The sequence below is a fragment of the Equus asinus genome, chromosome 4, assembly GCF_041296235.1.
Source record: "Equus asinus isolate D_3611 breed Donkey chromosome 4, EquAss-T2T_v2, whole genome shotgun sequence".
In the NCBI taxonomy this organism is placed as follows: Eukaryota; Metazoa; Chordata; class Mammalia; order Perissodactyla; family Equidae; genus Equus; species Equus asinus.
The window spans coordinates 137,722,429-137,749,340 of record NC_091793.1 but is presented as its reverse complement, the minus strand read 5'-3'; the positions used below and the strand labels follow the sequence as shown (position 1 = coordinate 137,749,340).

Genomic DNA, 26,912 nt, shown 5'->3' with positions numbered 1-26,912 from the left:
ATCAGAATTGGAATAAGAAATAAGGTCAACTACATTCTTTACAGAATTAGAACAAAGAATCCTAAAATTCATATGGGGCAACAAAAGACCCCAAATTTCTAAAGCAATCCTGAGAAAAAAGAACAAAACGGGAGGCATCACAATCCCTGACTTCAAAACATACTACAAAGCTACAGTAATCAAAACAGCATGGTACTGGTACAAAAACACGTGCACAGAAATAAGGTCAACGATTTGGCAAGGATTTTTTAAGAAGTTATCTATCTAGTCCACTATTTCCAGAACCTGGTAGATCACCAAAATCATTTAGAGAACTGAAAAATTCCATCAATTCCTAGGTTCAACCTCCATTAATTTTAATTTAGTATATCTAGGATGGGATGTAGGAAACTATTATTTTTCTTGAAAGATTCTCTATCTGTAACTCTAATCTAGTCCATTTCCCATGCTACAATGCTGGACTACACCTAAACTTCTCTAGAGGTGGGACACCTACTGAGCCCCTTAATTACAAAGACTAAACTTAACTCATCTCTGGCAGCTGTCGTGCCTAGGACAACGCCTGGCATAAAGCGGAACTCAATAGTAACAGTATTAAATTTCTTTCAATAACTCACTTTGGAAAATATAAAAGTAAAAACCTCTGTTTTCTTAATTATCTCAATGTTTAAAGTAATTGTCCTTAGGGAATTTGAGTCCTTCTCAAGTAATTCTTATGTTAACCCAAATATATTAATCTCTCTGAGTCAATCAAAAACCAATTAACAACAATTATTTATTGCTTCCATACCATAACTGAGTAATTTTTTAAAATGGCCCGGGTATCAGATAAGGATGGATTTAAGTGCTGGCTTTTCTCTGCAACCTTAAACATGCTATTTAACTTGGTTTCTACACTTCAGTCTCCTCACCTGTCAAATCAGAGTAAGAGCCTCTTCCTCGAAGGACTGCTAAGAGGATTAAACAGCACTCTTATGTTTCTTGGTTTCTTAATTTCTAATTGTCTCTACTTGACACTGCTGCAGTCGTCCACTACTGCGGCCATACTCTGGACTACTCTAAATCTAAAATCTCTAATCCAAACATCCCCTCTCTGATCACAGCCTCTCACTCTCCCAGGGATTTTGGTCAGGTACTCCACGACAGCTGTTCTTCAACCTCACGTGAACCTCCAGTCAGTGGATCTCTCAGTTTTCTTCAGATCCATCAATCTCTTCCTTAATAAAATTCTCTCCCTATGCAGCTTAGAGTCCTGAGTTTATCATTTCAGTCACTCTCTTGCAAATACCTTAAACTCCCTGTCTCTGTGTCCTTTGGTCATACCTCCCCGGTAAAATCCTAATTCTGGATGAAAATGGCTTCCAGTGCCTACACACGGGAAGCTGAATGATGCTGGAGAAGAAACTCGCTGCTACTGCTTTTACCAATTCATGATCATCAGCTTCCACAGGACCTTCACCTGTACCTGACAACCTTACAATGTTTCTGTCACTCTGTATTAGGGATGATACCTAATCTCCATTTTCCTCAAATCTTGGCCACCCTTAGAGATCTTAGCTCATTCTTAGCACTCTTATTTAAAGAGTAAAGAGAAGCTATCAGATAGAAATTTTCTCAACTTCTCATCACCAAAGCTATCAAGTTCCTTCATCTTCATCTATCTCTGCAGGTCTCTCCTGTCTTAAAATACCTTACTTCAACCCCTCAACCATGCTCCCTTCACAGCAAACTTCTTGAAAAAGTGGTCCACATTGTCTCCACTTCTTCATTCATCTCCCATCCACTCTTTGCCCACAATATGGCTTCCTCCCAATCCACTCCACTGAAATGGCTCTGATACTCAAGCTTTCCAAATCTGATCTCATGATCTTTTCTTTTCTCCCCGCTGCCACCAGCGATAGCCTATTCTTTTTTTATTTATTTATTTTTGAGGAAGATTAGCCTTGAGCTAACTACTGCCAATCCTCCTCTTTTTGCTGAGGAAGACTGGCCCTGAGCTAACATCCCTGCCCATCTTCCTCTACTTTATACATGGGATGCCTATCACAGCATGGCTTTTGCCAAGCGGTGCCATGTCCGCACCCGGGATCCAAACCGGCAAACCCCAGGCTGCTGAGAAGCGGAACGTGTGCACTTAACTGCTGTGCCACCGGGCCGGCCCCAGCAACAGCCTATTCTTATGCCAGTGTTGCTGAGCTCAGTAAATGCCACTATCAGTCAAGTGCTCATGGAAGAAACTCAGGAATCAACCCAGATCATTCCCACTCTTTTACCTCCCACTTTTGGTTATTCAATCAATAACCAAGGCCTTTGAATTCTACTTTTTAAATAACCCTTAAATCCGGCCAATTCTAGTATAATTGCCACCAACTATAGTTAAACCACTATCACCATTCATTTGGACAGCTGAAGCAGTCTCCTAAACTGTTTTGCTTATCCAGTTTTATCTCTAAGTCTTGTCTATGCTTAAACCACACTAGCTTTCTTAAGTTCCTTGACCATGACAAGCTCTTGCTTGCTTAGCCTTTGAACATGCTATTCCTTTGATTGCCAAATTCCTAGTAATTCTTCAGTTCTTAGTTTAAAAGTCACTTTCTCAAGAGTCCCTTCCCTACTCCCTGGACTAAATTATATGTCTCTATCACTATTCCCATGCAATTCTGCACAACTTTATGGCACTTTCCATAATAGTAACTAATTAGAATATATTTGTCTAGTGTCTTTTTCTCTTGCTAAGCTTTAAATTCAATGAAGCAGGAAACTTCCCTGTTCTTTTTATGCTCTGCATTTATCACAGTAAGTAAAATATGTGCAGAACAAATGAATAATGCTAAAATATTTGAAAGTTATTCTGTAGGCAAAGTGACTCTTAAAGGTTAGTAAGCTGAAGAATAAAGAAATAATTGTACTGTACATAGTTATTCATTAATTTATTCTAAAGCATTTATTTATTTTTTAAAGGCTTAGGTTTATTTTTCATTTTTATTTTTTTGTGAGGAAGATTGGCCCTGAGCTAACATCTGTGCCAATCCTCCTCTATTTTGTATGTGGGACACTGCCACAGCATGGCATGATGAGTGGTGTGTACGTCCACACTTGGATCCAAACCCACAAACCCCAGGCCGCCAAAGCGGAGCACACAAACTTAACCACTACACCACCAAGCTGGCCCTCTAAAGCATTTATTTAGGTGTTAACTTTTTAGCAGGCATTATGCTAGGAAGTAGGTATATTAATTTGAATAAAATACAATCCTAGTCTCCGAGGAGCTCAAATCGTAATGAAAGATACAGATGCGTAAACAAAAGGATACCAAGTTAAACGCAGGGGTAAATACAAAAGAGTAAACATCTAACATTATATGAGGGAAGTAAAGAGAACACTTAACGTCAAGAGATTGAGATTGCCATTGGAGCAGTGAGAGGAGTCTGCCGTGTAGACAAGGAGAAAAGACACTTCCAGAAGAGAAATCAAAAGGGCTGAAATAAGCTTGGAATATGGAGAGAACATAGGAATAAGAAGGTATGAGAAAAAGCAAACCATACAAAATGGACAATAGTTTCTTGATCAAGGCATCTTAGGGTTATTACTAGTGGAACCAGCCTAGCTTTACAGTAAACTGTGCTAGTAATCAGACTCAAAATTTCAATCATAAAGAAGCAAAAAAGCTGATTATAGGAGGAAATTTAAACAGCTGGAATTATTTTGAAGAATCCTAACATAGTTGCTCTTGCCTCTTTGGGCCAACGTTGCCTTATCTATAAAATTTGATCAGGTGAGATAATATTTAAATGTCTTCCAGTTTCAACACTTTGATTTCATATTTTAAAGGTATTCAAGATAACCTACCTTCTGCAAATGTAACTGTCACAGTTTCTCTGAGAATATTCCCGCTATCTGTAGTCCATTGAAGCTGAAATGGGAACATTTATTTCAGTAAAAATGATAAAGTACCTATACTGAAAAATATTTTAAAACATCAATATAACTGTCATATTTTATTCAGTCCTAGTATAATTGTGCTTTGTTCTGTAATACTCTCCTCACTTGTTCATATTCTCAAGCCCTAAGATACTTCACCATCCAAGTACATTAGCTTCCCAAGTTCAGATAGCAAGAATTTGGATATTAAGTGTCCATGGCAAGGACCATTGCTAACCAAATCTGTTTCAGTTTCTGAATTTTGGATAGGGAATAATTAAGAGTTTCGGATAGCACAGAATAGTAGCTCTAGCTTAAAAAAAATCTGAATTTATTCAGTTACTGAATTTGGATAGTAAAAATCTGGAAAGCAAAGAATATTACTACTAAGATTTTAATGCTGTAATCACTACCTGCATCATAATTAGTAGTTTCTGGGTAATTTTACTAATCTCTTCAGAGTAGGCAAAATTTTCATAGAAATGACCAATATTCAGCGGGAAACTACAGTATCACAGTATAAGGTAAAATTGATACACACAGATGGCATATGGAACCAACATCAAGTTGTATATTCAAGTCTGAACTATTCTACTTAAACTTGCCAATCTATTTTTAAAAGAGGGGAGATATGTATAGTATGTACTCAGTGTCTGTTAAATGGATAAGATATACTTTTTACAGAGATAAACTATGTTGATTTTTAAATGAAGATTACTATTGTCATTATAGTCAGAGTTAGAATTCACTGATTTTTCTTCTTGTGAGAGTAATAAAAAAATTTTTAGTCAAATAATCATCTAAGAGTTCATAGCGTTTACATTTTAAGAAAAAGATACTCCTATTTTTTCTTATATCACAGTTATTTACATGACCTAATAGCAACTATCCCTAACAGCAACCATTAGGCCCTATTAGGCCAGAAGCTAAGAAAGATTCTGTAACAAAACAAGGAAATACAGTTGTAATCATACCGTTGCTGGAATAATCTCTGAGTTATATACACTATCTCCATTTCTCAAGGATTTCTGTACCTCATGGATGTGATTTTTTATGTCATTTACAGTTGGAAAAAAGGATAAATTATGTCTTTCAGGTACCTCATCAGGTTTGAACAGTTCCCTTTCCACAAATTTTCTGTGGAGAATATAAAATAGAATAACATAAACAATCTAGCAATCTACTTTACATCAAAGGAGAGAAAAAAGTTCTCTTTTATCATAAACCTCTGTAAAGCAAGGTTTACAGCTTTATAAGTAATTTATATTTTTCTATTTTTAATTTTTTCCATACATGAGATGATAGAATTCATGAAGATCAAAGAAATGTAATATTTTCATTGGTTAAACACCTGTATATCTTAGAGTGAGCTTTGACATTTTTATGAATTTAAAGGAATCACTGTTTTCAACGTAATAAGTTTTTGAATGCTCATTACGTTAGGCCCTGGACTGAACACTTCGCATCAAACATCTCCTTTAACCCTTACTATAATCTTGGGAGGTGGGTACAATTATCACTCCCACTTTACAGATGAGGGAACTGAGGGCTGCAGAAGTTAAATGATTTGCCCAAAATTATACACCTACTTAGGAAAGAAGAGAGCTTGGTCCTATACCCCAGTTACATGCATAGACATCATGTTATATTGCTTCCAAAAGGCATCAATTATCATATGAAATATTATCTGCTTGAATTTTACAAGTAGATGAAAGAGAACAGACATAGAAGGTAGCATTGCCAAATAAGTATATAAAAAATAAATACATTTAAAAAATGACGAAGTTCAATATATATATGCTTTGTGCATTACAGTGGTAGACCACACTGCAGAGCTGTATTAGACCTCTGTTCTTGGGATTCAAGTTTAGTAAAGAGTGGATGGCTTTACCAAACTTTGGCTCTGTTCTAAAAATGCCCAAGAAAGCTGTTAAATAGAAAAGTCATGTATTAATTAATACATAATCCTAGGAAATACTCATTGTGTTATTCAGATCAGACTACATAATAACCAGTAGGAACAAGGTCAGTTTAGTACCAGCAATCCTGGTGAGGAGGACAGGCTACAGAGTTAGACCTAGATTTCAGATCTGCCTCTGCTTCTCAAGCTAGTTATTTAACCACTCTGAACTCTCTATTTTCTCATCTGCAGAATGGGGATAAATATACTGACTTCATAAAGCTATAAGAATAAATGAGATTGTGCATATAAAGTGCTTAGCACAATACTTGGCACACACATAGTGCGTGCCACATAATAATAATAATCATTATTATATCTTGAGTATCAATAAAATTAGACCAGAGTGGAATATATAAAATTTCATTAGACAATGAACTAACCATATTCTTTCATTGTAATAAAATTTAATTGCATTTCAAATAGCTTAAAATAAGTCTCTTGGCCTCGGTTTTAAAATCTTTGGTTCTACAAAGGTTTTTTTTCTGGGTATGCAGTATATAATTCAATTCATGTATCATTTAGAAATAATCCAATTTGCCAAATCTGAATATGGAATGTCTCAAGTGAGTAATTTGAATCACTACTCGTTGCTTGCCAAGCATCTGCTGGAAAATGATGAGTTCATAAATAAGATTATTTTAGTATTTAATAAACCATATTCCTTATCTACTCTGATAGTATATATCTTGCAAAATGTCTATAATGTTAAGTGTATTATTTAAACCAAAAAACAAAAATGAAAAATGTAAAAAAAATGTGTTTCTACTGTACCTTAGCTGTTTCCTTACTGCATACACTTGTTCTATTCCCTGTGACACTAATTCTTGAATCTTACGTGCTACTTGAGGATGCAGACGTGAGGGCAATGCACAATTCTCGTCTCTAACTGCACTGTCCTCTTCTTCAAGAGAAGACATAGGAAAAGGGGAAGGTGACAGAGGGAGGCAAGGAGCCTCTAATTCGTGATACTGATGAGCCTGCTGGGTGGGTAACTGTACATACCACCTGGCAAGAGAAAACATTTAAAATTATATTACTAGACAAAGGCAAGAATCACAGTTAATTATGTTAATACCCATCAAGATAAGAAATAATCTTTTAAGAAAAAATTATATATGATTGTATCATATTAAATATAAATAAAATTTTGAAAATAATAAATTAAACATAAATAAAATAAATATAAATAAAATTTAAAATGTCCTTTGCTTAACTCTTCTAAGATTGGCTTTATACTCAATTAAATAAAAATATTTATTAAACATTTACAGATTTTTCTTTGCCCTAAAGTTAGAGGGTGCAGGATTTAAGTACATATGAAAATGGTATTTTAAATTTCATATTAAGTAAATTTTGCCTCAAAGTAATGAGACTTCTTTTGTTTGGTTTTTTGCTGAGGAAGATTAGCCCTGAGCTAACATCTGTGCCAATTTCCCTCTATTTTATATGTGGGTCGCCACCTCAGCATGGCTGATAAGTGGTGTAGGTCTGCAGCCAGATCCAAACCCAGGAACCCAGGCTGCTGACGTGGAGCATGCAAACTCAACCACTGCCACAGGCTGGCCCTGTAATGAGACTTTTGAAATCATTTTCTTTGAATTGTGCATTTTCCCATTCTTCTACCATTTTGTACCCAGATTACAACTTCTGTGTTGCACCTATAATTCTTTAACCAAAGACAGGATATAATTCAGAGCCAGTTAGGACTGAGTCATGTGGGAGGATCTTCTTCAACAGGAGCTCAACCTGTTGCCTCTTCTGCACTGCAGCTCCTGTTGCCCCAACAAGCAAGGGAACCAACTAAAAGGTGAACCCAGGTCTCTCGCATAGCAGTGCAGTACAAAAAACAGATGCTAGGAGAATGAACTGATCTGGGAGGAAACTGTTTTAATTGATATTTGTGTACAAAATGCTTGCAATGACTGGTATTGCATGACATGGAGCCTACTCAAAAATTATACACAATGGTCTCCAAACTGAAGGATCTAATTATTGACTCCATTCATTTTTCATATATCGGAAACATTTTTTCAAGATCACACAAAAACTATATTCCATAAACTTAACTCCATTATACAGCTGCAAATTCTTCACATGGACTCACACACAAAGGAAAGTAAGAAAGCTAATTTTTTTTAATTTAAAATCTGAAGCATAAAAGATATAAAATGGAATTTTATGTAGGGCTTAGAATTTATTTCTAGCTGCCATAAGTAATCAAAGATGGGTTTAAAACATATACAGGTGGGGCTAGCCCTGTGGCCGAGTGGTTAAGTTTGTGCGCTCCACTTTGGCAGCCCAGGGTCTTGCCACTTCAGATTCTGAGTGCAGACCAAGCACCACTCATCAAGCCATGCTGAGGCTGTGTCCACATAGCACAGCCAGAAGGACCTACAGCTAGAATATACAGCTATGTACTGGGGGGCTTTGGGGGAAGAGGAGGAGGAGAGGGAGGAGGAGGAGGAGAGGGAGGAGGGGGAGGAGGATGAGGAGGAGAAGAAGAGAAGAAGAAGAAAACAGAAGATTGGCAACAGATATTACCTCAGGTGTCAATCTTTAAAAACATATATATATATATTCACATACATATACACACACAGGCAAGTTTGGCTTTTAATAAATGTCTGAAACAAAGTACTAACCATATAATGAACTGTGTTGCTAAATATATATTTGTTGTTTTGGGAAAAAATTTCCATATGGTATAAAGAATTTTTGGGTCAAAATTATCCACAACATTTGGCTGATAAGCTCAATGGCTTATTCAGTGGCAAATCATGTTAATACTTAGGATACCACTAATGAGACATCTACCTTATAAAAACCATTTCTTAATGAAATAATTGGAAGATATAATTATAATTTCTCTTACAGGAAAAATTTTTGCAAATGGAGATAATTAACTTGTAAAATAAAAGAACTATATAAATGGCATACCTAAGAACACCACCAGCATCCACCAAATTCTTCTTTAGCATATTAAAGGCTTTTTCCTGCTCCATTCGTATTATTTTCTTATCAATTTTAGGGTCTGTAGGAACTTTATATTCAGGAAACTTCTGCACCTTTTTAATGTAAATCCTTTTTATAAGAAAAAGAAGAATTTGTTTCACTATATTATAATCTCAAGAAATCTAATTTATCAACCAGAAGTTTAAGCATTAAAGTTTAGAGAAAATTCAAATAATCTAGAAAGCATTCAGAGGATTATGTGAAAGATATGCCAAATTCTCAGTGCATAATTAGCAAATTAACAAAAATCATGAATTCAGTAAAAATACGTAAATATTTATGGATATTAACTTTTTTTCTGGATTTGCCTCTGCTCTATTCTCCTGGAAGCCATAAACCTCATGCCTGGATTACTTTAGTAGCCTCCTTCTGGGTCTCTGGGCCTCCACTCTTTCATTACTTAAATCCACTTGATACATCAATGCCACAATCTTTGTTCATATTTATAGTTCTTTGTTGAAGAATCTACCTGCTCTTTAATCAAGTATGAACTTCTTGGCAGCATTCAAAGCATTCCATATGATTCTAGCTTATTTACCTAATCTTACTTTCAATTACTGCAAGTATAAAATTGCTTTTCCTGTGAAGTTTATCATCTTAATATGTTCCTTCCTCCTCTGATACCAAATATACAATCTCACTATATCTTTATTTATATAGGTCTCCTGGCCTCAATATCTGCCAATTGTCTACCTCTCCAAATTCAATCTAAATTTCATCATCCAGGCCAAGCTGGACTTTCTTTCCTGTTAATGAGTCTGCATGGATATATTCCTTTCTGAAGACAGTCAGCTGATCCACACATTTGACACTATACACTATACTCTTATGTGCTCTAATAGTTTTCTGTTTCTTGATCTACTCCAACAATATTTTAAGCTCCCTGTGATTAAGCAAAATCTTATACCTCTTTTAGTCTCCCTCCTTCCCATGGCACCCAGTGAAGCTGCTGGGCACAGAGCAGATACTCAAAAGTACTTGTAGAATGATAGAGAGAATGAAATCATTTCTTTGCATACAGAGATTTTTCTCTCAAGTTATACCTAAAGTTTTAGATTTATTATATTCCAAAAGCAATTGAAAGTTTTGTTTCATGGTCAGGTTCAAATATTGTTTAAAGTTAACATTATCAAATTGAACACGAAAAGCCTTCTGAACTAGCTTTAAAAACTTCTTAAGAATGCTGAGATTTATGAAATGAGATAGGATGCTAAAATAAAATGTTTCGAACATCAACTAAATCCAACCTTTACATGTTATCTTTTTAAATTTTGTTTTATCTGATAATTTAAAACACTCTGAATGTCTGAAAAAAGAATATTAGTAAAGGACATTATAAAAATCTTTTATTTGTTCACATTTTTCATTGTGATCCAGAGCACTGACTACTCTGTAGTCCTATTCTATCTAAAACTTACTATGTTGGTCTCACACATTGCTGGTATAAATATAATTGGCAAAATATCTCTAAAAATCAACTTTGCAATACCTGTCAACATTTAAAAAGAATATAACCTTTGCCCTAGCAATTTCATTGCAAGGAATAATCCTATTGATACACTAGCACAAGTGTACAAATAGGTACAATGTTATTAACTGCAGCTGTGTATATAATAATAAAGAATCCTTTTCAGAGCCTACATGTCTATCATTAGAGGACTAGTTAAGTAAATGATAATTCATCTATAAATGGAATATTATATGGCTATTAAAAACAAGGAACCATGAAACTAACATATGTCAATTATATATCAATTTTTAAAGTAAACAAATAAATAAAAACAAGGAACCAGTGCTTTTATGTACAGATATGGAGCCAGCTTTGAGAGATATTGGGAATGAAGAAAAAAGCAAAAGATAAAGTAGTATATGTCATTACATTCACACCAGTATGAAGCAGAATAGCTTGCAGTTACTAAGGACAAAAGGCATTCCAAGTGGAAATAAATCAATGTGAATTCATAGCAGGAAAGAAGGTAGACCACTACCTAACTTTAAGGAAAGTATTAGTAAGCTTTACTGAGATCTTCAACATTTATGAGGGTAAAGGAGGACATACATATGTATATATATATGCATGTACACAGAATATCTTTGGAAGGTTAGTCAAGAAACCCTAGTAAGACTTGCTGCCTTAGAGAGGGACATAGGGAGCAGGGGTAAGAGAAAACTCAGATTTCACTGTATACTTTTTGGTGCTGTTTAAACTTAATAAAAATGTGCATATTAGCTATTCAAAAGTCAGTACTTAATAAAAAGAAATAAAAGAAAATAAAGCTTACCGGGCTGGACAAGTGGCTTTGTAGAGCTGACAAGACCTGCTTTCCTGCTCACTGATTTTTTTTAACTGGAAACCTTTTCTCCTTGGCCCATACTGACACTCCATTACCACGGCTCTACTCCCTGTGGGCCCAAACCAACTATTGATATTAATTCAAGTATCCACCTGTTCTGAATACTAGATTGAAAACAACTTGCTGGCGGAAATGTCAAAATCTATACTTCCAGTTACACAACTTTAAGGAAAGAAAACATCGGTAAGTCTTACTAAGATGTACAAACACATACATTTAAAGGTATATTGTAATATTTACCAAATGTACCACATTATGGTAAGGAAATTGGCAAATACCACATTTACTGAACATCAATTGATATTTATATACATATGATTTTAATGATAAAATTTACCACTTTATAAACAGAATTTAGCAAATCCTAAATTTGTTAATAAATATTAGAGTCATTTAAAATTTTATTATTATTCTTTCCTTTGAGAGAGATTGGCCCTGAGCCAACATCCGCTGCCAATCCTCTTCTTTTTGCTGAGGAAGATTGGTCCTGAGCTAACATCTCTGCCCATCTTCCTCTGTTTTATATGTGGGACACCTGCCACATCATGGCTTAGGTGCTAGGGCCACGCCCAGGATCTGAACCTGCAAACCCTGGGCCTCCAAAGCAGAGTGCACAAACTTAACTGCTGCACCACCAGGTCGGCACCAAAATTTTATTTCTTTTTTTCCTTTTTTCCCTTTTTTAATTTTCTATTTTTTTTAAGAATTGGCACCTGAGCTAACAACTGTTGCCAATCTTTTTTTTTTTTTGCTTTTTTCTCCCCAAATCCCCCCCAGTATTTAGCTGTACATTATTTTTAGTCGTGGTCCTTCTAGCTGTGGCACATGGGATGCCACCTCAACATGGCCTGATGAGTGTTGCCATGTCCATGCCCAGGATCCGAACCCTGGGCCATCGAAGTGGAGCGCACGAACTTAACCACTCAGCCATGGGGCCAGCCCCTATTTCTTTTTATAGTTATTCATTTCCTTATTTCTATTTGGGCTGTTAGATAATGTGATAACCAGCTTCTAAGATGGCCCCCAATGATCCCTGCCTCCTAGTACTTATGTCCTTGTATAATTCCCTCCCCTTGAACATGGGCTGGACTCATTAACTTACTCCTAATGAATATGGCAGAGGTGACAGGATGCTATTTTTGATATTAGGTTATAAAAAGACTGTGACTTCTGTCTTGGGTACTCTCTTACTCTTGTTTGGACTGCTCTCTGGGTGAAATCAGCTGTCATGTGGTGAGGCGGCTCTGTGGAGAGGCCCACATGACAGGAATAAGGCCTGCCAGCAGCCCCATGAGTGAGCTTGGCAGCAGATCCTCTCCCAGTCAAGCTGTGCGATGAGTGCAGTCCAGTCACCTTACTTGCAGTCTTGCGAGAGAACCTGAGGCAGAGCCACCTCGCTAAGCTGCTCTGGGATTCCTGACCCACAGAAACTGTGAGATAATAAAAGTCTGTTGTTTTCAGCCACCAAGGTTAGGGCAATTCGTTACATAGCAATGCATAATACAAGTAAGTAGATGTGAAAACTATGCAGTTTAAGATTTTAGTTGGATACCCTACTCTACGTAGGGTGTAGCAAACTTTTAAAATATGAAACCAAAAGCACTGTAATCACAAATAAAAATGTTAATAAAACTGGCATTAAAATTTAAAACTTCTACTTAAAAGACACTATGAAAAAAGGTAAAAGGTGGGGCTGGCCCAGTGGTGCAAGTTAAGTGCACACGTTCCGCTTTGGTGGCCCGGGGTTTGCCAGTTCGGATCCCAGGTGCGGACATGGCACCGCTTGGCACGCCAAGCTGTCGTAGGCGTCCCACATGTAAAGTAGAGGATGATGGACATGGATGTTAGCTCAGGGCCAGCCTTCCTCAGCAAAAAGAGGAGGATTGGCAGCAGATGTTAGCTCAGGGCTAATCTCCCTCAAAAAAAAAAAAAAGGAACAGGAAAATAACAGTTTGAGAAACAGCATTTTATAATACATATAACAAAGAACTAATACGCAGAATATAAAGAACCATAAATAATTTTTTAAATTTAAAATTAGAAAAAACAAACAGAAAAATGGGCAAAGGTTATGAAGAGACAATTCAGAAAGAAAAAAAGGATATTAAATGAACAAATAAAAAGATGTTCCACTTCACTAGTAAACAGGGAAATGCAAATTAAAACAATAGCAAAATACTATCTCACACTTTTCAGACTGGCAAAAACAAAAAAAATACAATACTCTAAAACCGAATCCACTGATTAATCTTAACACCACAAAAAGGTGTTAATGCACAGGTAGCAATAAGAAGGACACAGTGCACCTACGGAGTATTCTTGCAAAACACCTTAGTGAAGATTTAATCTTCATTTAATCAAGCCTCTAGATCTAAGGGTTTACAGGAAATACAGGAGATAAAAGAACATGGTAAACTACACCACAGAGAAGGAATCTGCAAAATCCAGGATCTGGCAAACTCTAGAGGACAAACTACCTGGGGAAAGAGGAGAGAAATTTCTAGATGAAAAGAAATTTAAGAGAGATGTTAATCAAATGTAACCCGTGAACTTTGTTTCGATGTGAATTTGAACGGACCTGTGGAAAAAGAGTTAGAAGTGTGAACACTGGACATTTTATGACATTAAGAAATTACTATTAATTCTTTTAAAGTGTGATAATGGGATTCTCATTCTTCATATGTATAAATGTATATAAAGAGTCCTTATCTTTTGGAGATATACTTTAGTGTACACCGTATACTTAAGTAATTATAGATGAAATGACATGCTATGGGGAATTTGCTGTATAATCTTCTTGGGGTGGGGAGTGAGGTGGGGGCAAGGGTATAAGTGAGACAAGACTGACCATATGCTGACAGTTGTTGAAGCTGGATAATCACATGGAGTCCCGGAACTTCATATACTATTCCCTCTACTTTGATATACACATGAAAATTTCCCTGATACAAAGATTTTTAAAAGTCTGACAATGCTAACTCACAGAGTGAATGTGAGAAAGGTAAATTTTCATACGTTACTGAAAGGAGTAAAAGTTGGTATAAGTCATCAGTCTTTCACGTACGATTCTGAAATCTAAAGAGCTCAGAAAATAAAATTTTTTGGAACTTATTTGGATACAAAACCTGAGGCTATTTATAGTCCTTATTTATTTTATATACGAGGTTATTTATAGTCTTTATTTATTCCTCTTGGTGTGACTATCCATAAAGTATTGTGATATTGCCTATAGAATACTTGCTAGTAGTATTTTACAATATTACCATATTAGATTCCAAGAATTCAGAATTCTGAAAGACATCTGGCTAAAAAAATTTCAGAGAAGAGATTTTGGACACGTACAACTACTCTAGAGAGCAATTTAAAATAATCTTGTAAAGATGAAATGGGCATACCTCACAACTCAGCAATTCTACTTTAATGCATACACTCTAGAAAAACCAATTGTATCTTTTCAACAGAAAACGTATATTGTGGAGCTCTGACTATAGCATTCTTTGTAATATTGAAAAGTTGGAAACAACCTAAATGATTGTTAGTAGAAAAATAACTGCGGTTTGGTCATATGCTGGACTGTTATACAATAGTTAAATTGAATTAACTAGGATCTATAAGTATCAATATGGACAGATCCCCAAAAATAAGGGTGAGTGAAAAATTTACATAACAATGTCTACAGTTTACTATTTATGTATATTTTAAAATATCTGAAACAATAAAATATATTTTTATAAATACAAATATGTATATTAAAGTATAAAAATATAGACTGGAAAGATAGTGGCTGCGTGTGGAGAGTTAAGAATGGGATTAGAACTAGGGTCGGGAAAAACACTGCATTTCTTTTATAGGATATTGATGAAACCTCGGCAGAGATGGTTATATTTATCTCGTCTTCCTCTAAGTATTTCTCTTTACCCTCAGAGGCACAGGATGAGGCTGCAGCTCTTTCAGCTGAACCAGTACCCCACAGTCCTGAAATAAATCACTGATGTTTAGGTTCTTTGGGGTTGATTAGTTCTAGGGTGAATCTCTGGGAATAGTTTGAAACTCTACTGCTTTAGTAAATGCTAGCCCAGTGTTTGAGAATACTGTACGTAACACAGCTGATGCTTGAGAACCCTAATATTAGAATTCTATATGATAACTCCAAATCATATACAAATTCTACACAGCAACTCTAGAGTCATAAGCCATACAAAATGAACAAAAATTTTTCCCCCAAGATAAATCAAGAAACAAGGAGAGAATATCTGGATTAGATGAAAAAAAAAACCCAACAGATATACAATTTAAATTAATAAAATGGCTCTATTGTTTAATTTTTATTAAATAGGTCTACTTGGAATTTCAATATTATTTTCTATTTATTAGCATAATATCTAAAGAAAGCATTATTTATTTACACTAACATATTAAAATGCAATTTTATGAGATAAAATAATTGGTTATATTTACTATAAGTTTTCTTTTTAATTTGATATGTATTTTCACCAATTAACATTCAGTTGTCATCTACCAAAATGGAAATGTACCACCTTAGGAAACCATACTTTCACAATGGATCACAGCTGCTGCTGAATCTTTTAAAATAATTCTTTTAAAAAGTACCTGCATTGACAAACGGGATTCCATCATATGGGACATACTGAGATTTCCACATCAAGCGTGTAGCCGGCTTGGCTGGGCTCGGAGATTGGCGGGTCCCCCAAACACTCTGTGTTTGCTGCTTGTGAAATGTTAGGACACTTTCCAATTCAGTCTCACTTATACAGTAGCCACGATATGAATCTCCAATTTTCTGCATGTAGTAGAAATTAAATAACAAAATTATCAGCAAATATGTTTCATTGTACAAAAAATGTAATGCAGTGGTTGTCCAAGATGAAAGACTCATCAGCTTTCAAAACAGAATGTCATGTCTCCCTTCAGATCAATAGTGTATTACAATCAGTGAGTCTGATCTGAATTCAACCAGCATCACCAAAAAGGAATTGTCCAGGTATTTGTTAGAGAATACATAACGCCAAAGTCACTGCCACACTATCTTTATCAAAACCTTCTTTGAGAGGAATAGTATTTAGGGAGGATAGCTTCAAGATCATATCATGTAACCATTCTTCCAGATATTTAAAATTCTACTCCTGGATCCAACCAGATCAGCATAAAACTAGGCACAAAGCACTGGTTCCCTGTGGGAGATCTTTTACGGAAATTGATTTTGATATGATGCCATAAGTCTATTTGAAAACCTATGAAAATTGTGATGATATCTCCTAGAAAAATGATGTCAAAGAATTTTCCCATTTTATCAAGATTCTTTTTATGAGGATCCTTCTCTGAAATAAATTCCTGTCTGGCCCTAGTATCAAAAATAGTTAACAGTTTTCTTTTATCTTATAGAAATTAGCATAATTAATTTTATCTAATGGAGGCCCTAGTATCAAAAATAGTTAACAGTTTTCTTTTATCTTATAGAAATTAGCATAATTAATTTTACCTAATGGACACAGAATTTAGTAACTAACTAGGTTTCCCCTTCTGAGATGTAGATGCTTAGATTATGGACAAGACACACATTCACATCCATACAGTTCATTAAGATACACATCTCTTACTTCCCTTCTACGGTTCCATTCTTGTTTTTCTTTATTCTTTAGCTTCTCTTTTAATTTCCACCTTGCTAAGATATTTTATGTATTTTTGTAAGCTGTCTTAAATTCCTTTTGAAACAAGGCAAGGTATAAATAAATCATGTAAGTAAATTGATATTATCTACCCACAACTATGTGAGTATCCCTTAACTAGAGGAGAAGCTTTTTCTACACCAACAGAGATAATCTGTTAACTGTGATCCCTTACGGTGCAAGGCATACAGACCTAGAACTGACTCCATGCACTGTAGGTAAAAATTAAAATAATCATTAGATATTTACAGAAAAGATATATAGGACTTACAATGGAATTTGAAGACTAGTTAGAAAGGTAAGTAGAAGAAAAAATAATATATTAGGAAATGGAGATAAAAAAGAGCGAAAGCAGAGATAAGGGAAGATTCTGAAGTATTTGTAGGAAGTAAGAAGACTAGGCTAACAGAAATGAAAGTCCAGTTGCAGAAAAGTAGGGATAGGTAGGACAAGATTCAGTGACACCAGGTCCTGGAAGACCTTGAATGCTAGCTACAATGACTAAGTGATGTGGAAACAACACTGAACCTAGAGGGCAGCGAGAAAAGACAACGAAAGCAATGTTTAAAGACAAGCAGTTTTAGAAAACTAAACGGTAAGGAGCCAAAGAGATTAGAAGGAAGGGTGTTACTATAATCAAGTTCAAGATAACAAAAGGTCTGTGGAAGAGGAGCCCCTGTCCCTGAAAAAGAGAGACTTTAAAGGAAAAACTGAAATAATCAGGTGACTCCCTGAATATGGGAAAGGAAGAAATTAGTCTAAAATGTTGTGCCCGGGTGTCTAAGAAAATGCTATTTGTCATTACACGGACAAGGAATTTAGGAAGCAGAGCCAGTTGTGTTCAGGATACATTCTGTGTAGGATATGGAGAATAGGAGGTGAAACCAAGTAAAGCTTCAAGTACTCTAAGTAGCTGGAGATCTGGGACAAGAGCAAGGGCACAATTACAGAACTGGTGATCTAGATTTGGGAATCGTTTTTATAAAAGCAATGGTTGAAATTAAATAAAGTTGATGAGCTCTCCAAGGGACAAAACGTAGAGAAATAAAATCAGGTCAAACTGTGAACCTTGAAGAATTTCCACGGAGAATATGAAAAGAAATAAGTGCAAGCAGAGAAAGAGAAGGAATGGTCAAAAGATAAAAAGTAGAGAAACACGGTAGTGAAGTTTCATGAAGACAAGGGAAAAGAGTTTCTAAGAGCAGAGATGACAGTGAAGTGTGAAGGGATTCATATGATCTCTGCTTTAACATAGTTCACAATCTCTAACAAACAAAAGAATTGATGAGATCAGATTTAGCATAAACATGAACAAAATATTACAGATACAGCTTCTATTAGTGGTACTCAAAAGTGGACGTTGCGGGATGAATTGTAGTTATAACCGATTAAGTGCACCTAGGTAAGGACTATTTTTCACTCACCTCGCAGCTCCTAAGACGGCAGGCCCACATGGGTGTGTTAGAAGAAAGTGTCTGGAGGGGGCCCAGAAAGGGCTCTTCAAACATTCTGGAACAGGAAAGGAATATAGACAAATATACACCACGAGTTACACACACCTCACTCAACTGCTTTCTCCTGCCAGCCAATGTTAAAGACAATATATTGAGGTCATCAATAGGAAACTGTAATATTAACGACAGATTGATCTGATGGGTATATTAATTATAATTTTCTTTAATCATTACTATTTGAGTAACTGCTAAAGCAAAGGCCTCAGTTTGTTCTTCTAAGTACCTGTAGTCCCAACAAATTTAAGTATTTTATATCTCTCTCTAAAAGCTTATTTTGTATTCTTTCATTATATAATTATTTTTCACTTATCAAAAAATGAGCTAATAAAACATCTCAGGTGACTTGTTAGGAATAAAATGATATTATGTCAAGTTCTAACACTAAATGTCATAAATATGGTGTTCATTTAAAAATATTTTCATAGAACAATTAAAAGAATATAAATAATACAAAAACTATATTTTCCTATATTATTATAGGTAGCATTATTTTAAGGCAAAAATAAAAGCTGAAATAGATGTCAACAAAAAACATTTTAGGGGCTAGCCCCGTGGCCGAGTGGTTAAGTCTGTGCGCTCCACTGCAGGCGGCCCAGTGTTTCGTTGGTTCGAATCCTGGGCACGGACATGGCACTGCTCATCGAGCCACGCTGAGGCAGCATCCCACATGCTACGACTAGAAGGACCCACAACGAAGAATATACAACTATGTACTGGGGGGCTTTGGGGAGAAAAAGGAAAAAATAAAATCTTAAAACAAAAAAAAAACCCAACATTTTAAACACTTCACCACAGAGGAATTAAAGGCATAATAATGTGATGAAACCACTAGAAATTTAGGAACTAGAATGGATATTTCTTGATTCTAAACACTCTGTTAGTGTCAGACAGGTTTTCAGACGGCTTCAGAAGCTCACAGGCAGGTGTCCCGGAGGAAAAGCAGCACTGGGGCATTTAGAGCCTCTAGAGAAGCCTCCTTGTTGCCAAGATGCCATTAAAATAATTGAAGAGACATCTGACGACAGCTTATTCTACTTGCTGAATTTATGATCTTTTCTATAGTCAGGCAGCTTTACATGTAAGAATTTTTTTAAAAATTTCCATGGTGATACCAAAAGATGAGCTGCTGTTTCCCACGCACTCACCTGGTCACTGTCTTTTTGGACAATGTGAGGGATGCTTGGGGATGAAGAATGTAACTGCTGCTGTTGTCTGCTAGAGCATCCACTCTTACAACAGGTAATTTTCTGTCACTGGGCTTCTCCTCAGAGACATCTTAACAATAACAACAAGAACAAAGCAACATCAATATCTTGAATAAGACCACGAGACTGCAACTAACTAGAACTCATATATTTGAAGCAGGAAAGAGAAGTGATACTCTGAAGCTAAAGATGACAACACTTATCATGCTTTATAGAGAATTTCTCTGATAAACTTGTTAACTTTCAAGTTATAATACTGACTATTGCAATTTTGTAAGTAAGTTTTAGAAACTTAGATTGAACAGCTAGGATGTAAAAGTGGTAGGAGTAATTGTCATATTAAGAGTTTCACAATATAATAGGAAAATGTAAAACTGATTCTTTTTGTTTCTATACCATCTTTACAATGTTTTCTGCAAACTATGGTTTTTTTTCTTAAGTTTTAACGACTTTAACAAAGACAAAGAATCATAACACTCAGGCAAAATTATCTACGTTAAACCATTAGCTCTGAAGGAGCAACAAACAGTGTTGGTATCATGTTAGAAAAGAGATTCAAATAGATAGAAAAGGAAGCGAAGCAGAAGGAAGAGAACTAATATGGATATTATCAAACAGGTAAAGAAAGAACAAAATACAAAGAAATGGGGAGCATGATTCTCCTTTCTGAACCTGAATGAAAAAACGAAAGAAGAAAAGAGCACACGGGATGAAAAGAATCATTAAAAAAAAGTAATGAATCACACGGCTAACAACAATATTGATAAAAATACAAATGTAAAAACTTCTCCAGTAGCTGTTAGCACTATATTCTTGTTATTGTTGATGTTATTATTACTGTTATTATAATGAAGAAAAATTTATTTTATGCTCACTGGTAATTTGGGAGGAAGCAAGAGTCAACCAGCTTCATAGAATTCCAAAATGAAATAGACAGCTAACCTAGACAGGAGTTGAAAAATGAACTTGAAATTTATTTGGGCTAAGAAACTTTTTCTAAGTATTCAGTTCACAATCTCACCCAAACATCAATTTTAGCACTGATTTTCATGAGGTGATTTTCTGAAATACACACTTGTTCTTTAAAACATTCTCCATTCCCCTACACCCCCTTACTACTCACCCTGAGGACTAGTCACATCCACAAGCTGCCCCTGAGGTATAACCACTGGGGCCATTCCTGTCTGCGTGGATGGAATTACACGAAGCACCTGTCCATCTTCTGACGGGCTGGCAACAATCATCTGGGAAGCATTAAAAAAGAAATCAAATGCATAAGCCTACAATGATTTAACAAAATTAGCACTTAAGTAAATTACTAAAGATATGTCTACCACTACAGTGGACACTATCATTTCCCTCATTTTATAGATGAAAACACTGAGGTACATAAAAAAATTTGTTCAAAGTCTCACAACTGATAAGTGGTAAAGCTAGGATTCAAAGCTAGGATAGGCACGTTGACGCTATGTCCTATGATCTTAACCACCATGGTCTTAATCACTACACATCATGAGGTCTAATTACTTAGTAATCTGAAAAGGCTCTGACTGGAATTAATATATTTACTTTTTTCTATTTATTGTATCATCCATATGTGTTTGATCTATTTGTGTGGTAATCATGTGTCCCACACTTTAAGTCATTTTCATTAGTTTAAAAACAGTAACTTGGGGCCAGCCTGGTAGTGGAGTGGTTAAGTTCGTGCTCCACCTCAGTGGCCCAAGGTTCACTGGTGCATATCCCAGGCGCACCGCTCCTCAAGCCATGCTGTGGCAGCATCATCCCACATAAAATAGAGGAGGATTGGCACAGATGTTAGTTCAGCGACAATCTTCCTCAAGCAAAAAGAGGAGGACTGGCAACAGATGTTAGCTCAGGGCCAATCTTCCTCACCAAAAATAAATACATAAATAAAAATAGTAACTTGTTAAATGTCTAGCTAAGCAGGATTTATTTTTATATCTCTGCATTTACACATATCCTGTTTTGGTCCATAAGGAATACCACAGAGTACCCCCAAAGTCTGCAAACATAGGAAGAATCATATATTTATTATACTTTTTTTCTCAGTTTAACAACTGAACCCATTGCCTCAAATTTAGAGGAATGTCAACTAGAAAAGGCACCTAAAGTTGAAGAAAGGCATTTTGAAGCTATCATTTGAAAATTTAACTAATACCCCATTTGAAAATGTTTACCCTATATTTCCAGACTTTGTGGACACCCTATAAACTTTATTACCTGACATACGACTCTTCTACTGACACACTTTTACTGTTTTACTCCAAGTCCGCTGTTCTCAGTTCCCCTGATCACAAGTAACTCCTGTTAATCATTCACGATCCACTTTCCCAGACTTCCCTTTTGCTATGTAAGATATGAAAACACTGCTGATGCCTGATAGAGACTGACTGCATTCTTACTTTTAAAAGGGTCATTTGAAAAAAGTTAAATTTGAAAAAAATTAAATTAAATAAAACAACTCAACAAAGTAGAATGCTTTAAACATAATCATTAACATTTCCCAGAAATTGAGAGCAGGAATTGCTTCCCTCCCCTAGTGTTTATCAAGTTTCTTAAGATAAAAATATCTCGCCGTACCTCCTATCACTTGAGCATGAAAGAGTAACTCAACTCTGATGATGAGAATTTCCTTACAATTATTGAGTGCATACGGAGCAGCAGGACTTTACATGTATCACCTTATTTAACCCTCATCACATTTATACCAAGTACATACACTTTACAGACGAGGAAATTGTCACAGAGGTTATAAAACTCACGCAAGGTAACACAGTGCTAAGTGTGAGGTAACAGGTACAAGTGTTACAGTGTAACAAGCTAACACAGAGCTGAGATTCAAACCCAAGCAGTCTGACTCCCCTTAATCACTCCTCTATACTGCCTCCCAATATCTGATGATGTTATTTAAACCTAAAAAAGACAAAAGCAAAATAATACAAAAAAAACTCTGCTGAACTTTAAAAGGCAACGGTAATAATATTGTTTTAAATTCCGTATTCCTTATAATGAGATTAAATATCTGTCAAAACTATTTCATTCATTCTTAGAAAATGAGAATGCTGTGGTTATTTTTAAATCTGAACAAAACACATATATTTATAATTTACTCATTCACATGAAAATTTCTTATAAGACTGATGTGTGGAATATCCTCTTGATTTTGAAACTGTTTCCCAAGCACAGTAGACAAGAGTCTCCTTCATTTTCTCTCTCCTTAGCTTGTTCCACCTGGTACCTAAAAAACTATTTTTAATTCACATAATTTCATAATGGTGATGATAATATGACTTTTCCTATTTAAAAAAGCTAATTATCTTTCATCTTTGCTATGAAACCTAACAGAGCTTTGAAGTCATCTGCTGCAATACATGCTATGGCGGCAGACTCTAAATGAGTAGTCTCATATTTGTTGGGCTCTTTGTGTACAATATATCTAATGAATCCAAAACACCATCTCTGCCTCACTCCAGAACTTCCTCATTCTTTGCAGTTTCACCCACTACAGAATCTCCACGAGTTCCTTGATAGCTTCTACACAAAAAATCATATTGCAACAAAAAGAAAAAGAAAAGTCATTTGTTTCAAAAAGCTCCACTTGGGAGGAGATGTTGATAATGGAGAACACTATGCATGTGCGGGGGCAGGAGATATATGGGAAATCTCTGTATCTGCCATCAATTTTGCTGTGAAACTAAAATGACTCTAAAAAATAAAGTCTGCTAAAACAAATAAAAAAAACAAAAAGCTCCACTAAGTTTCTCAGAATATCATCACTTTCTGATCTTTGGTTCTTTGAAGAAAATACTTTCTTATACTCTATGTTTCTTACGCTTATTTCCATGCTTCATGCCACATGTTTCTTATTTCATAGCTTTAAATAACCCTTTGTATCCTCTCCTATCCCAAAATATGTAAAATCACCTTTATAATCACTTCGTATAGAAAGTTTAATACAATTACAAACATAAGGGGAACTCTAACCTCTTTTTAGAGTCAAACAAACAACTTTGACATGCTTTTTAGGAAAGGTACCATGTATAAAATGATAACCCTTCACACATTTAGACTCTTTGATCCTTCTGTTAGAACATACAGTCTTTCTAAATATTCTGAAAGAAACTGGAACGAATGCCAAATAACAAAATAAATTACAGTGTTTCATTCTGGACACGAAATATTAAAATGCAGTTGGCTCACATCTAGGTTATCTGCTGCACGTGAACCTCTGCTGGTATGTAACAGAAGCTCACCCTCACTTTGTATGTCAGTCCTGCAGGAGGCCCAGAAATATGCTGAGCCTGAACACACACAAAAAGGACTTGTCTACACTTAGCCCCCCTCAACCCCGGAATTTAGCTGGATTATAAAGGGAAAAAAAGGACAAATTAACTCAAGAATGCTCTAGACTAGAAACAGAAACAAGGATTAATTTTAGGTAAAATGGTTGCCTACTGTGGTACAATTTATAATTGAAGTACTGATTTTAAAAATAATTTTATTATGAAACTAATAAATATTCATTGTAGAAAATTTGGAAGATACACTTAAACAAGAGATACATTATTCTTCATATTATTACTAATGTAAGTATATTCTTATTAATCAGCAACTTAGAAGTTTTTCTCAGTAATTTTCTTTATTTCAAACAAAACCATCTTTCCTCTCTTCTACTCTAACTACAAACTTGGTGATAAATACTTTTAGTTAACAGTTTAAAGTAGCACTTTCATCTTTATGCATTGTTATTCACATGACACATACATATCTACCTACCAAGATCAGCAAGGGTATGGCTAATTGCCAGTACAACATGGTACTTCCATGGCTTTCTTTTTCTTCAAGAAAGCACACCAGCACACAGCATGCCAGTCGGTGACTGAGATGTTGATAAAGCAATGACTTTGAGTTCAGTGAAATGCATATATAAAAAATAAGTGTAAGTTATATGTAAACTCAGGCACTTCAGCACTAGTTACAGATTATGCTACATTTCCAACTGATCTCAAAGCACCAGTGTGCCTAGACGTGGTGGCTGGGAAGCACTGCTTTGAACTACTACTTGTAGTCCTGAAAGGAAACCTTTTAAAGTCCTTACATAACTTAAAAATGAATGTCATGGAAATAGTATTTTCAAAGCAATAGTGTCAAGAAATTAAGGTCATCTAGTAAGACTATTTTGCTAAATAGCATAAAACTGGTTATTCATCATAGACTCACCATTTGTGCGTTAGAATCCCCCAAGGACTGAAGCTCATATTGAACAGGTTGCCCATTTTGGTCCACTAGATGGAACTGCTCTGCAGAAAGAGTCTGAGTCTGAGTCAGGGGCCCTGGCACATTCTGTGATGTGAGGGAATCATCTGCTTCACGAGTAGTAATGGGTAAGACTCTAGGAGAACCATTTTGTCCAAAGGAAGGGTCCCTGGAGTCCATACACGTTAGAAGCTTTTGCAGAGAAAAAAAAATCACTTAGATGTTTGTAAAATATAATGTCACAATTTTTTTTAAAAAACAGAATGTTTATAATAAAAAGGTAAAGAATTCATTTTTCAGTTAACTATTCACTTTACTTTTTGCAGGAGCTGTCAATTTACAAAGACTGATATAGACACAAAGCAGTTCTTAAGTGAAATTGTTGACTTTTGTTATATTTTATTTCAATTTTATTTGAAATAAAATTGTCCATGGGAATGCAACCTGAAATGATGAAATATAATTCAACATACATATTTTTCTTTATATATAAATTTTTATGAATACATTATGTTAAGTAAAGCTCTATATTATGAAATTAAATATATGTAGAATTGTGGGTAATTAAGTGTCAAGATTCTTGAATACATCAAATATGACACTGTTCCTGAAGTATAAAATGAAGTTACATGGCATCTGTTTTCCCTTAGAGTGGGAGGAAGTTCCCAGTTGAACCCCTCCTTCACATACCTGAGAATCTGTCTGTGACTCTTGGGAATCATTATGGTTGACTCCTAAGGAATCACTGGACTGCTCCATGCTGATATCATATTCGATTCCATTTTCTTCAATTATTCAATAGCTGCAAGAGTTCAAATCTCTGATCAACTAAAGTACTTAACATTTTTATGGAAAGTTTGTTTAAAACAGACCTCTCACCTGCCCTACAGCATCACCCTATACAATTTAGCTTAAATCATATCCCTTCTACAAATAAGAAGATAAACATTTCTGTTAAATGACTTGCCAAAGCACCAGAATACATTCAAGGCAGAGCAAAGATTAGTGTTATTTAGTTTCCTCATCCTATCCTTAATTCCACTCATGTACTGGCTTATTAAGGTTGCTATTATGTCACAGGTATTGTTGTAGCCCTTCAAAAACTTCTAAAATTCTTGGGGCTGGCCCTGTGGCCGAGAGGTTAAATTCATGCACTCTGGTTTAGCAGCCAGGGGTTTCGCTGGTTCGGATCCTGGGTGCAGACATGGCACCGCTCATCAGGCCATGCTGAGGCGGCGTCCCACATAGCACAACCAGAAGGACCCACAACTAGAATATATAACTATGTACTGGGGGTCTTTGAGGAGAAGAAGAAAAAAAAAAAAAGACTGGCAACAGATGTTAGCTTAGGTGCCAATCTTTAAAAAAAAATTACAACAAACTTCTGAAATTCTCAGTTTACAAAGATTTAATGCAAATAAACGTTTTTAACTTCATGAGTTGAATGTGCCCTATTGTAGCATTAGATAATCTTAGAAAAGATCTCTTGGTATAGATGGAGACTGGGTATACACAACTCTTAACATAATATACAATCATACCACTTAATATTGGCTTGACAAGCTTTGACAATGAAGAAATGTGTTTTCCAAACAGTCTGAGACACTTAGGCCTAGAACAGCAGTGTTCTAGTGGAGGCGACTTGTCTCCTCACACAGTTCTCTGCCCTTGGGGATATGTGGCGATGTCAAGAAACATTCTTGGTTGTCACACCTGGTGGGGAGTGATACTGGAATCTAACGGGGAGAAGCTAGGAGTACTGCTAACCATCTTGCAACGCACAGGACAGCCCCACAACAAGATGTCGATGGTGCTGAGGTTCACAAACCCTGGCCTAGTATATTATAGTGACTACAGGATTGCGTAATATCTAAAAAGAATGACATTTTATGTCTCAAAATTGGAGTACAGTCAAATGAAACTGGAAGAATACCATTGAAACATTTATAATATAAAATAAGCTTCTGGAGTCTTTT

General features: G+C 35.6%; 1 protein-coding gene across 16 annotated transcripts in view; it reads right to left on the bottom strand.

The window, feature by feature from the left end:
• Positions 1 to 26,912, bottom strand: part of CARF (calcium responsive transcription factor) — a 99,487-nt gene that overhangs the window by 51,502 nt on the left and 21,073 nt on the right. For 15 of the 16 annotated variants that reach the window (XR_011502992.1, XR_011502999.1, XR_011502991.1 and 12 more), the window contains 11 exons: positions 25,627 to 25,738; positions 24,901 to 25,128; positions 20,780 to 20,900; positions 19,597 to 19,726; positions 18,362 to 18,446; positions 15,862 to 16,051; positions 11,179 to 11,299; positions 8,822 to 8,965; positions 6,656 to 6,889; positions 4,896 to 5,058; positions 3,850 to 3,913 (listed from right to left, as the gene is read on the bottom strand). Coding sequence is in view for 2 of the 16 variants with exons in the window: in XM_070508434.1 (XP_070364535.1) it covers positions 3,850 to 3,913; positions 4,896 to 5,058; positions 6,656 to 6,889; positions 8,822 to 8,965; positions 11,179 to 11,299; positions 15,862 to 16,051; positions 18,362 to 18,446; positions 19,597 to 19,726; positions 20,780 to 20,900; positions 24,901 to 25,128; positions 25,627 to 25,695 (1,549 nt within the window). In the remaining 14 variants the exon portion in view is untranslated. Of the gene's footprint in view, positions 1 to 3,849; positions 3,914 to 4,895; positions 5,059 to 6,655; positions 6,890 to 8,821; positions 8,966 to 11,178; positions 11,317 to 15,861; positions 16,052 to 18,361; positions 18,447 to 19,596; positions 19,727 to 20,779; positions 20,901 to 24,900; positions 25,129 to 25,626; positions 25,739 to 26,912 lie in introns of those variants that run through there. The other variant, XR_011503001.1, reaches the window with a different exon arrangement.